Source organism: Mixophyes fleayi, chromosome 2, assembly GCF_038048845.1.
Source record: "Mixophyes fleayi isolate aMixFle1 chromosome 2, aMixFle1.hap1, whole genome shotgun sequence".
NCBI lineage: Eukaryota > Metazoa > Chordata > Amphibia > Anura > Limnodynastidae > Mixophyes > Mixophyes fleayi.
This window is the reverse complement of record NC_134403.1, coordinates 180833500-180846408: the sequence shown is the minus strand read 5'-3', so window position 1 is coordinate 180846408 and position 12909 is coordinate 180833500. Positions and strand designations below refer to the sequence as shown.

Genomic DNA, 12909 nt, shown 5'->3' with positions numbered 1-12909 from the left:
AACACTCATTCATTTTTAACTACTAATTCGCTGACATGATGTTTTTAATATTGAATCAATAAAGATATTATTTTAATTTGGATCGGAGTACCTTCACACAGTGTGCCAAAAATTTGAATAATTTCAATAAAAAGGATTTCCAGATATGTGCACCTTCTTATATACATTCCTTTTTTTCTTCTTCCTTTCTTCGATACTTGTTAGTAATTAGAACAATGTCTGAGTCACTGTTAATATAGCTAGCTGTCAACTGAAGTTAGTTATCTAGGTCAACAGGTAATCTAAGAGATAATTAGTTTAGAACTTCCAGATTATGTGCAATGTGTCTCCACAATACTACACTGGTTAAAATAGCTTTAGAAAATGTATTCATATGTATCAATATAAATGTTATTGTGTCAAAATGTATCACAGACACAGATTGTGTAACACTGCAGATACAATGTGTCAAATATCTTAATGTTTCACATAAGTGTGAAGTGTCATTCCCTGATGTAATATTGTAACCCTTTAAGTGTATCCAGCCAAATAGTTAATTCAGTCAAGCCATTCTATTTCATAATTAAGTTATCAGAGACAGTATGTCTAACAGTTAAATTATTGTCCACTAATAGACCCCTGTTGAAAGGAGGAGGTGTGAGACATTTGACTCAATTAATTTCATTCTTTCTTGGAGGATCCTGGTGTATGTAACGGGAGCACAAATGACTCTGGGCCGGGCATTGTGGTGCTGCCAGAGGAAACCATACTAGCCAGTATCCCAGGCTGGGCAACATAGAAACTGTCTGCAAGAGGCTACTGAAGGGCATACACTACCATTTACCCTGTACCTTGTGATTGCTTTATGGTGTTATGTTGTCATAATAAAGCCTTATTTTGAATATAGTTTGGTCTGCCTGAGTGAGTTGAATCCCACAGAGGGTAACCACCTTTCCAGCTATGGGTGTTTTCCTCAAATCAGGTGTTGGTCGTATTGTTTGACGTGAGATTCTAGGAAGTCAAGATAGCCATGGCAAAATGTGGAGTGGTGTTGGGAGCATGGAGTTTTTCTATCAACGTTCATTGTTTCTCGTCCCCTGGCAATGACCAATTCAAAATTCTTTTGAGCAATATAGCTTTGTGATAATGTATAAGAGAGGGCAATTGAAAGTGTTATCTATCTTTTCATCTATATCAGTGTTTCTCAAACTCAGTCCTCAATGTTTTCCAGGTGATAGTGGAAATAATTATACCATATGTGGATCTGTTACAATGTGTTAGTAATGAATACGCCTGTGCTAAAGCAAGGAGATATGGTAAACATGCACAGTTAGGGGTTCTGAGGATCAGGTTTAAGAAACACTGGTCTATATAAGAAGTCTGAAGACTAGAAGCCAATGTTCCAAGCTCGGAGCAACAGATTTGGTATAGTTTATCTTAAAATTGGAAAGTTGCCCATGTTTTTAAAATTTTTCCTTTACAATTGGTAATGTAGTAATTTGGCAAGTAGTGGTGGCTTAGAGGTTGTCTGCAAACAATGCCACCTTAAACTCCCTAGAGTTAACATGTAAACGTTTAATATCTGGATTTAGGAGGATGGATCTAGCTAGAGCTTCCACGCACAACACAAAAATCAAGGGAGACATGCCTGGTAACGTTGGAGATGTGGATGGGTTCTGAAAGAACTTCATTAATTCTAATTCTGGCTATTGGAGTGCTATATAATGCTAGGATTCCCTGGAGGCAGGAAGGACCCCAACTTCAGTACTCAATTAACCAGATCGAAAGCTTTTTCCGCATCAATGGAAAGCAATAGAGCCTGAAACTTATTAACGAAGATGTCGTGGATAAGATCAGTAATTGTTGTGGTATTCTCACAAGCTTCACCACTAGGTAAATATCCCACCTGATGGGTATAAGCAATTGATGGTAATAAGGGTTTAAATATATTGGCAATGATTTTCATGTAAACTTTATATCCGTATATAACAATGAAATGGGTCTATAACTGGAGCATTGGGAGGGGTCCGTCCCTTCCTTTGGAATCACAATAATGTGTGCCTCAAGAGAATGCCCAGAAATGGGAGTCTTTTGAGAGGCCATTGAAGGCGTGTAAAATAAGGAGAATTAGTTGAGCTTCAAATATTCTATAGTAGGAAATGCTAAAGCCACCTGGACCAGGGCACTTATCTAGGGGAGTTGTTTTAATGGTTTCTTCCAGCTCTTGTATAGTAAAAGGTTGTTCAAGGTTGAATTGGGCCTCTTCCGAAATCTTAGGTTCACGTTTTTCCAGATAATGTAGTATTTAATGCTTCCAATCTTGTAGATGTTCTTGGTTGGGAGTAGCAAGTTTAATGTATAATTTGGTATAATAATCATGGAAAGCCTGGGTCATCTCCCCGTCCAGATGTTTAACCCCACTCGGGTTGTCTTTTGATTGATTGAATAATGTTTAGGGATTTTTGTGATCTAAGTGCCCTCGCTAGTAATCTACCAGGTTTGTTTCCCAACCTAAAACTTCTATTTCTACATTTACAGAAAGCTAATTTTGTGCTGTTATCCAACAATTTATTCAAGGCTGTCCTTGTCTCCCTCAACTCCTCAAATATAGATGGAGACATAGTGCTCTTATTAGCAATTTTAATGGTTTTAATTTTTAAGAGTAGAGCATCTTTCTGGGCTTCTTTTTGCTGTTTAAGGAAGGACCCCGGCTGAATGCCTAGTCCTCTTTTATAATGTACGTATGTGCCTCCAAAAAATTATTTTGGATAGATTGCCAGTATCATTCGGAGAAGCATAGTCTTATAAAGCTTCCTCTAATTTGGATTTATAATTGTTGTCATGTATTAATCACTCATTAAGACATCAAGTCCAGTTCCTACTTCTTCATCTTCAACAAATCTAGTCCTATAAATCTGTGCATGGTCAGACCATGTGATTTGACCTATTTTAGTTTCGACTAGGAGATTAAGGTATTTTTCCAATCAAAAGTGGTCAATCCTACTATAAGTGGAATGAACGTGGGTAAAGTAAATGTAGTCCCTATCGTCTCGATAAGTGAGTCTCGTCAGTCAGCTGATGGTCGTAAAACACCAGTCTAATCTTTCTGGCATCCCTCTGCAATGCCCTATTTCATGTATTTAAGTCTAAAGATTGGTCTAAAATCCAGTTAAAGTCTTCTCCAATAACAAACATACCTTCCTGCTGGAGTGCAGTCGAATCTAACATATGAGTGATGAATGTAGGTTGGCCATAATTTGGCACCTAAAGGTTGGCAAAAGTGTACATTTGATTAAAGATTCTCACCTTTACAAGAATCCCCCTTCGCTCCCCCAATGACACCAAGACTGCCTTGGTGGACTGCATAATATTGTTATATTTTATTCAGTAAGTTGACAGAAGTTAACCTTTTTCCTATTTTCAGCTGTGTTTGATGGAAACAAGTTTATTGTAATCTAGATAAGCCTTTTTATATATAGGTTTTATGCAGTTGTGTATCTTACTCTTTAAAATATCAACTTATTGTGTAAGCAAAAACAGATATGTTTGAGGACCAGAATCCCAGGATTTTAATTAATTGTAACATAAGCTTTCTTCACAAACAAATTCCCCTTCTCACTGTTCGCCAGGAAGAGGGTCCAGCGATTTGCAAGACTTGCATCCTAATTAGCCTTATATATATGCTAATTGCTGAATGGACAACCTGGTTTGTCATAGTTTCCCCTCTCTCTTTTGCTCTATGGCAGCACAGTCTACTATCTGTACCAGTGAGGATGAGGAGCACTGTTACTGTGCGTGGAGAGACAGCTTGCTCTCCAGGTTATAGATTGTCACATTATGAGTGCTACTTATCCATATGCTGCTAAAGGAGATGAGGGGGATGAGGCATTGGTTCTATCGATCTCTACTTAAGTAAAATACTGATGTCTCTCTAGTGACAAGTCCATATTATAAAGACAAAATGTAGTTTAATTCTTGCTTTACTTACGGCACTTACTGCAAAATTGCTGTAATCAAGTCTTACATTAGACACCATAGTGTATTAGGTTTTGTGGAGTCGCCTTCTTCCATAAATCCTCTGCATGGGCAGAAATTGTTCTGTAACCTTCTTCGCCACACTATCTGCCCTCACAGGATCCAGAACTAGGGGTAAGAGCTTTACTGTGGTTATATACAACTTACTGCAGAAAGACTTCTAGGTTCCATATAATATCTCATCCTTTGCATTTTGGTTACAACAAATATTTTGTAATTATTGTAGCCTACATTATCTCTGTTTTTTCATTCTACAGATCTGAAGATTCATTTAAACAGTATTTCAGTGAAATGCCCTGGACGGCTGTTCCATATAGTGATGAGGCAAGAAGGTCTCGACTAAACCGATTATATGGAATACAAGGTGAGAACATTGCTCAGTCTATTGGAAGGGGTATTTACTAAAAAAAAATTACTTGATTTGTAAATATACAAATTTAATATTAAAATAGATCTTGCATATCAGCATAGGGAAATGTAAGTAGTTTGAAGTGTTGGTAAAACTAATTTATGAGCTATAAATAATAAAGTATTTGCTTATCCTGTAGTCATACAGTTTTATTCACCTCAACGAAAGTGACTTAGAACAGGTGTTAATTTCAGCAATGTGAAATAGAAAAAGCAATAAGAAACACCACAAGAGAAAAGCATAACTTGCAGACATAGCAAAACAAACAATAAAGCAGTCAAACCCTGGACTAGTAAAAGTGTGAAAACTATAAATAAAAGTCAGTGATGTGTTAAGATAGAGGAGTCGATGGCAGTAATTGATTGGCTACTCGCATGTATCCGATATGAGCATGGCAGAGGATAGTTAAGTGAGGATTCTGCCAATCTGGTGTAGGCAGATCATAGGGTTAGATACAAGTTTGTTATAACAACTTGTTTCTGTTTAAGTTTAACATTAATTATGCAGTGCAATTAGTTCATTAGTTATGCCCGTGTTAGGACTCGGTAGTCATGGTTAATATCCGTGCCAATGACATAGAGGTAAATAGATGGTCTTCAAAATAGAATTTCAAGGGCATACCTCCATTTCACCGCCAAAGTATCTCTAAGCTAGTATTTGTGCGATACCTAAAAAATAGCAGGAACTTAAAGAAGTAAATTAGTGGCTAAAAGTTGGTGTAGAAACGAAGGAGACGTGATGAAAAGGTGTGTAAAAAATTAAAATAAAAAATAAATATCAAATGTATAGTAACCAATGCTAGGAGTCTTCTCAACAAAATAGGTGATCATGAGACTTGGAATGTGGAAAGTTGTGACTGTGCAGTGAATTTGGCTATAGCATGTTCAGGAACGATAGGAAAGATACATATAGCGGGGTAGTTGTTTTATGTATATGTAAAACAATTTAAGAACTGCCCATCAGGAAGGAAGATATCTGTGACATTATGACAATGTATCATATAGATGGTTAGATTTATATGGAGAAAGCCACCAGTAAAGTACTAATTGGGGTTTGTAATAAGCACAAACAATAGTATTGAAATTCAGTTATTCTAAATTCAAAGGCAGCAAGGAAAAATGTGGTTGTCCTCCTCATACGTGATTTTAAGTGTCCTGATGCAAATTGGGATAATGACATTACTGGTTCTGGATAAGGAAGACAATGTTCATCAATTTTAAATGACCACCTACCTTTCAAAAGTGGTAGAAAAACTAAAGGGCAACTGTGCTGGACTAGATACTATCAAATAGAGCAAATATTATATCTAGTGTACAGGTCAAGGAGCATTTTGGGAATAGAGATCGCACCATGGTAACATTTGACTTGTATTTCAGTTAGGTTCAATTAGAAAGCTGCAAAAACTATAATTTTTTAGAAGGGCAGGTTAATCAGCACATAGAAACATTGACACTTATAGACTGGGAAAGTAGTAAATAAAGGAATGGAGACCATATGGGAAGTGTGTGCTCTACGCAAGCTTAAGACCAGTAAAGTTCAGCAATTGATAGGCTACAATTTATTCATTGACTCCCATAATAATTGTGTTGCAAGATTGGCAGGAAGGCAGATTAAAAATCTTATATAAAATAATTTCATTACTTAAAGCAGGATAGAAACTTGCTGCAGAAAGATTTCAACAAAATGGCAAATTGGGCCGTGAAATGCAGTTAAATTTTAACGCAGATAAATATAGGGTTATGCAAACATAGTATTACACCTGCTGAAGCCATGTACCACCACATCTTGTATATATGGTGTACAATTTTGGCTTCCTTGTTGCAAAAAGGACATAGGACAGCGGCTCCCAAAGTGTGTGCAGCGGCTCCCAGGGGTGCCGCGGGCAAGCCAGCATGGGTTCCGGGCGCAGTGCAGATTGGTAAGTTTTTTTTTGTTTTTGTTTTTTTCTGGCTGGCCGCGGCAGAGGGCGCAGCGTGACAATGGGCAGAGGGGGCAGCGTGACAAGGGGCAGAGGGGGCAGCGTGACAAGGAGGAAGCGTGAGAGGGGGCAGCATGTGTGGAGATGAAGGAGGGCACATTGTGAGTTATCTGTCAATTATTCTTTGATAGAAATAGAATTGAAAAAAATATATAAAAATATTCTTTTCCCTTGGATTTATGTGTATTATTTTTGCATACAACTAAATAAGTATTTCTGTCCTGACCTAAATACTTATTACGTTTTTTTGACCCGACTAAAACAGGACTGCTCGGTAATTATTTTGGAGGGGTGCCTTGAAAAAATTATGGAGACTCTAAGGGTGCCGGGAACTGCAAAAGTTTGGGAACCACTGACATAGGATATAGAATTTAGTCCACTGTAAGGCTAACTTGGCAACTGGTATGCTGGGGATTTATTTTTCCTTCCTGTGCAGCTTTACACATCTACCAACCATTTTGTGATGCAAGTAGTGCAAATGCATTTTTTTTTTTGCATGCAGGGAACATACTGTCTGCTCTTGCGTCCATCACACAAATATTGGACAGCTTTATTTTCATACTGTGATTTAGAGATGAGCTAGGGATGCGCCTGCTTCTATAACTGTAATTTTGACCTCCTATTTTAAATTTGCTTCCCCCTGCAGTATTGCATATTCTAGCTGGATTTACTCCTAACTCTAAAAGTGGCCCTGTGTATGTAACTGAGGAGATCAGGAACAGATCTAGCGCAGTCTAAAACAAGCAAAATAATGTTATTAATATTTTAATCAGACACACTCTCTATCACATGCTTAGAAATAAACTGATTAAAAATGTTACTGATGTTTTGAAAGTTCTGAAAACATGTCTCTCCTACTTATTTTGTCATCATTTAAAATGTATAAATAAATCTGTAAAGACGTTTGGCCAAGTGTAGCTTTAGCTCTGCATAGGACTCAGGTGGTCACTGATATTGTTGCTTTATGCCAAGCTTGTTTTCATTGGCTAAATCATTTCCTTGACTTTGGCAGTTATACAATATGTAACAACAACATCTCTTCATGTTTTTGGCTATATTGGGCTTTTATAAACAATTTAGTAATTTCAGCTTGTTCTTTTGCATATAATACACTTTTCAGGTTATTACATGTTTAAAACAAACTCTAGTATTATAAAATAATAATTGGTAATCGATTTCATATGGAAAACAAAGGTGATGTGCATAAATACTTAACGACATAATGCAAATCACATGACCTAAATCATGCAAACTAATCCAGTCAACCAATCAGATATCAGTTATTAGCAACCTAGTGTAATTATACTAATATGTGTAGTTAAAGCTAATATGAATTTTCTATTGTGTATTCTGTTTGTACTCTTTTATTAAATAAGCCACATAGTGTAATGTATAGTGTAATATACTATCCCAGATATTTGTATGCTGTTTTAAGTAATGGGTATATTGGTGTCATTTATTTGATAGTGTACTTTCTATATGAAGTGCTCCAGTAACTCATAATCCAGTTACCCACAGGCTCAGCAGTGTATAGGAATTTGGGGCTTTGTTTTGTGACTTGGAATGATGAGAATGTACTAACAAGAGGTACACAGGTTACAATTTCTTTGAATTCCTGTAATTTTAAAAAGTTCTGTCTTCCATCAACAGCTCACATGAACAGAGCCCAATATATTACAAATGCTTCTAGTCACGTTCTTATTGTGAAAGTGTTTGCAGATCACCCTTTGTGTATAAGATGCAGTAACATTTTATCTCTACATTATTACTAATTCAGTGTTGTTGTTTCTCATATATAGATACAATAAACACTGGTAAAATGTTTACGCCAATTTGTCCCCATTACTTCTACATTTGAATACTAGTTTGCCGCCCATTGAGGTCTTCACTCATAAGTTTGCCATGGACGTTCTATTTACTTGACTCCTAAAGTTTGTGCAGCCTTGGTTTTGTTGATATAAACTACATGTATTTAATTATGCTAATCTATTTCAACAAATGCTAATGTTGCATGCAGTGGTCAAAAGTGGAAATTAAGGAGTGGCGGTATGAAATATGTAATGGGAATGTAAGTGTATGGAATGTGAAAGTTTTACAATGAGGGCAGCAGGAAATGTGGTGCTATGGCACACCACCGTTTACACCTCCACTTTCACCGCTGGTTGCATGTTAATTGTCAGATAAAGAGGTTTTATACAATATGAAATTGTTTGTCCCCATGACATGATTTACACATAGGCAGACGATGAAAGAGGAATATTTCAAGAATATCTATTTTTGAGTTGGTGCTCCTTTAAATGGAATGATATTGCCAGTATTGTGGCGTACTTATACCATAGTGGTCACGGCAAGCTGTAAGCGTTTATTTGTTTTGTGGTTAAATGCAATTTTTTATACTTCTAAGATTTACTTTACGGGGATTAGAAACTGTTTATGAAAGTGCAGATTAGATATAGTTGTTTTGCATGAGATCACATACTAGTATTAAGGGAGTCCTAGAGATCATGCTGCAAGCACCACTGCCTGACATGCTTGAGCATAGACTAGTCTGCTCTGAATCATGCTTGTGTTAACAAATTTTCATTTGTGTATGTGGGTTTGCCATGTGTTTACATTAAGACCTAGTTTTCTGTATCATTCACAAACACTCTGCAAACCCCTTTTTTTTTAGTTGGAAACAGAACCTGAGCTAAACACTGTCAGAAAAAAACAGTGCAAGATAAATTATTCTTTCTTGCAAAACAACTTCATGTACATATTTGCTGTAATACTGTTTGAGCTTTGTACGTTGGGCACACAGGGAATTGCTGCATATCCTGTTTTACCCTGTGTTGTATTCACGTGAGGATTCAATGTATTTTGGTTGTCCCTGTATAGTCCTGGTTTTTGTCACTGGAAGTAATATGTTTGAAGAGTAAGGATGCTCTATTTCTAATTAAGACTTCGATTGTACCTATATTATTATGCCTAATCAGGATGAGATCCTATAACTAACCACATTGTCGCCTTATTGGCATCCCAAAATGCAGCAGTGGGCAGCAATTATAGACTGATAAAATTGGCACCTGCGTATACCTGTTTTATTAATATCTGTTGAGAGAGAGAGAGAATAATGAAATTGTCAGCTGCCTGCATTGTAAAAGTAAGTCATCTAAATGTTCTGACTTAAGATAAAACAGTTATATATTGACTTATTAACAAATGTTTAATCATTTGGATAAGATGTATTTCACATGCTATGATTTCTTATTTTTATATAAATTACATATGGCTAAAACTACTTAGACCAGAGCCCATTACCTGTCTTGTTCAGTTTTGGAAATGGACACCCTTAGAGTCAATGTAATAGTTCTAAGGATGATCTTTGGCTTCCCCTGGTTGTCTTGGTGTGGTCTGTGTTGTTTGGCTGATCTGTTTCTCCTGGGGAAACCATGATCAGCCAGGATTATGCTACATTTACCTTAACTGTGTCTACATCTTCTAAAATAGAATGATCTGGTATGGGATTATATTACATTATTTGTCTGCCAGATGCTAAATATTTTAGCCATATATAGTTTATATATAAGGCCTTATTAGTAAGAAACAATTACTTTTTTTTTTATTGAAATATGCTTTTGTTCATGTAACTAAAAATCAATATACATCTTTTTCTATTCTGTGCTTCACCTTTGATCTGCTTCCTCCTCCTCCTCCTCTGACATGGTGTTCTCCTTTAAAAATGTGTAATATTCTTAGTGATACTGGAAATCGGCTATGATCACATCTTATTTTTTTTTACAATTTTTGCAGGTATTCCCAATCTCATTATATTGGATCCGAAAGGAGAGGTCATTACACGACAGGGGAGAGTGGAGGTCCTACATGATATTGACTGCAAAGAGTTCCCATGGCACCCGAAGCCTGTTGTGGAGCTGACAGAGTTGAATGCAGTCCAGCTGAACGAGGGCCCCTGCCTTGTTCTCTTTGTAGGTATGGAGAAGAGAGGTCACATGCCAATATTAACTTACCAAAATGCCATGTTAGACTGTGCTTTTAGTCATTAATCTCACACTGAAATATCTGGTGAAGTGTCAATTGTATTCTATCTGTGGATGATGTTTAAACGACTTACAGATTCCTCCTGTTTAGATAAAGTTAAAGGTAATGGGCACTGTCAATTTTAGAAGTGAAAAATGGAAGTTAGCAGCTTTGACTAACCCCGTTAGTCAAAGCTGCTAACTTCCATTTTTCAATTCTAAAATTGACAGTGCTCATGTTTTTGTGGTTAATATTTTAAAATAAAATTGAATGTAGCAAATTAATATGAGTAATATTGCTTGACTCATGACCTTTATTACTTACAAGCTGTAAAGAGTCAGAAAATATTTATATAACACTTTATTCTGAAAATGACCCTCTGTCCTGTCTGTTGTGCTTGCAGCATCAGTTTAGCTGCTCTAGAGACCATTTATCCCAGTGAGGGACAGCGTGAAATATCTGGAGGGCTGCATGCCCTCACAGGTGTTACACAGAACAAGGAGGGAGAGCACAGTGCAGTCCCTCCTCCAGGTATACTGTGTGACCTCCCTGCACTGTGCATAGGAGGTCACGTGACGCTAAAGTAGACTGTTCCCGTTCTGATAAAATCAGGAGTGGCCGGACGTTTTTTTTTTGCAGAATTCCATATCCATTTGGATGCAAGTGCCTGAGAATGCATCCAGCGAAATTGCAGGTTTACCCCATGTGAAACCACATATCAGTAGTGCATGGTTTTTAAGTGTTTTCACGTGACACTTGCACATGTGTTTTTTGTTTTGTTTTTATATGCTCTTAACACAACGCCAGTGAGTTAACAGTCTTATATATCCACCTCTCCTCCGACCTCCCCTCCATCATCCTTGGCGACTTTAACTTCCCCATGGACAATCCCACTGACCCTGCTTCCAGCAAACTGCTCACCCTTTCTTCCTCCCTTGGTCTCACCCAATGGACCTCCTCCTCTACCCACTGCCTTGGCCACTCCCTTGATCTTGTCTTCTCCTACCTCTGTAGTCTATCTGACTTCTCCATCTCTCCCTTTCCTCTATCCGATCACCATCTCCTCTCCTTCTCTCTCTCTTCCCCTGCTCCCCTCCCCCTACCCAAACCTGCTCTGTCCATTCGCAAACTCGACGCTCTCAAACCGGCCTCTCTGTCCTCCTCTCTTGATACCCTCCTTTCTCCCCTTTCCTCCCTGGCCTGCCCCAACCAGGCGGTCTCCCTCTACAATCTCACCCTCACCTCTGCTCTGGATGCTATCGCCCCTGCCCACTCCGTCCACCCTTGCTGTTCCAAACCCCTACCCTGGCACTCCAAATTTACCCGCTTCCTCCAAAAATGCTCCCGTACCGCTGAACGCCACTGGAGAAAATCCCGCTCCCTGGCTGACTTCCTTCACTTAATTCATCCTTTCATCCTACAGCTCTGCCCTCTCACTCGCTAAACAATCTTTCTTTAAATCCCTCATCTCTTCCCAATCCTCTAACCCCCGCCGCCTCTTCGCCACCTTCAGCACCCTTCTGGCCCCACCCCCTCCTCCCACCCCCTCCACCCTGACTGCCTCCGACTTCGCCTCCCTTTTCTCCTCTAAAATTTAAGCCATCCGACTTAATATCTCATCCTCCTCTCTCTCATCCACCCCCCCACTTTTCCGTACCCCCCCCCCCCCCAGCCACCTTCCCTTCCACTCCTTCCGCCCCACCACGGGCGAGGAAGTCCACTCTCTCATTTCATTTCTCCCCCCCATCTACCTGTCCCCTGAATCCCATCCCCTCCCACCTTCTTCGCTCCCTTTCCCCCACCACCTGCTCCCACCTCGCTCACCTCTTTAATCTTTCCCTCTCCACCGGCATCTTCCCCTTCTCCTTCAAACATGCTCTCGTATCCCCCATCCTCAAGAACCCTAATCTTGACCCTACTTCTCCCTCTAACTATCGCCCCATATCACTTCTCCCCTTTGCCTCCAAAATTCTCGAGAGGCTCGTCTGCAGCTGTCTCTCCTCCTACCTTTCCGAACACTCCCTCCTTGATCCTCTCCAGTCTGGCTTCCGCCCCCTTCACTCCACTGAAACGGCCCTAGCTAAAGTCACCAACGATCTCCTCTCTGCTAAAGCCAGGGGCCACTTCTCCCTTCTCATCCTCCTTGATCTCTCTGCAGCCTTTGACACCGTCGACCACCCCCTCTTACATACAAGGCCCTCGCCAACTCCACTGCACCCTACATCTCCACCCTCCTCTCTATTCATGCTCCATCCCGCCCTCTCCGATCTATCAATGACCGTTGCCTCTCTTCCCCCCCTGATGACCTCCTCCCATGCGCGTATCCAAGACTTCGCCCGCGCTGCCCCCCTCCACTGGAACAAGCTCCCTCCCTCTATCAGAACTTCCCCTAATCTGTCCAGTTTCAAACGGGCCCTAAAAACCCACCTTTTTCTTAAAGCCTTCCAGTCTCCCACTTAATTTCCTACCTTTTCTTCTACCTCTTCCC

The 12909-nt window shown here is 39.3% G+C and overlaps 1 protein-coding gene across 1 annotated transcript in view; it reads left to right on the top strand.

Annotated features, from left to right (window-relative positions):
• Positions 1-12909, top strand: part of NXN (nucleoredoxin) — a 116827-nt gene that overhangs the window by 85750 nt on the left and 18168 nt on the right. The window contains exons 5-6 of the mRNA XM_075195046.1: positions 4272-4378; positions 10194-10373. Of these exons, the coding sequence (XP_075051147.1) occupies positions 4272-4378; positions 10194-10373 (287 nt within the window). The remainder of the gene's footprint in view (positions 1-4271; positions 4379-10193; positions 10374-12909) is intronic.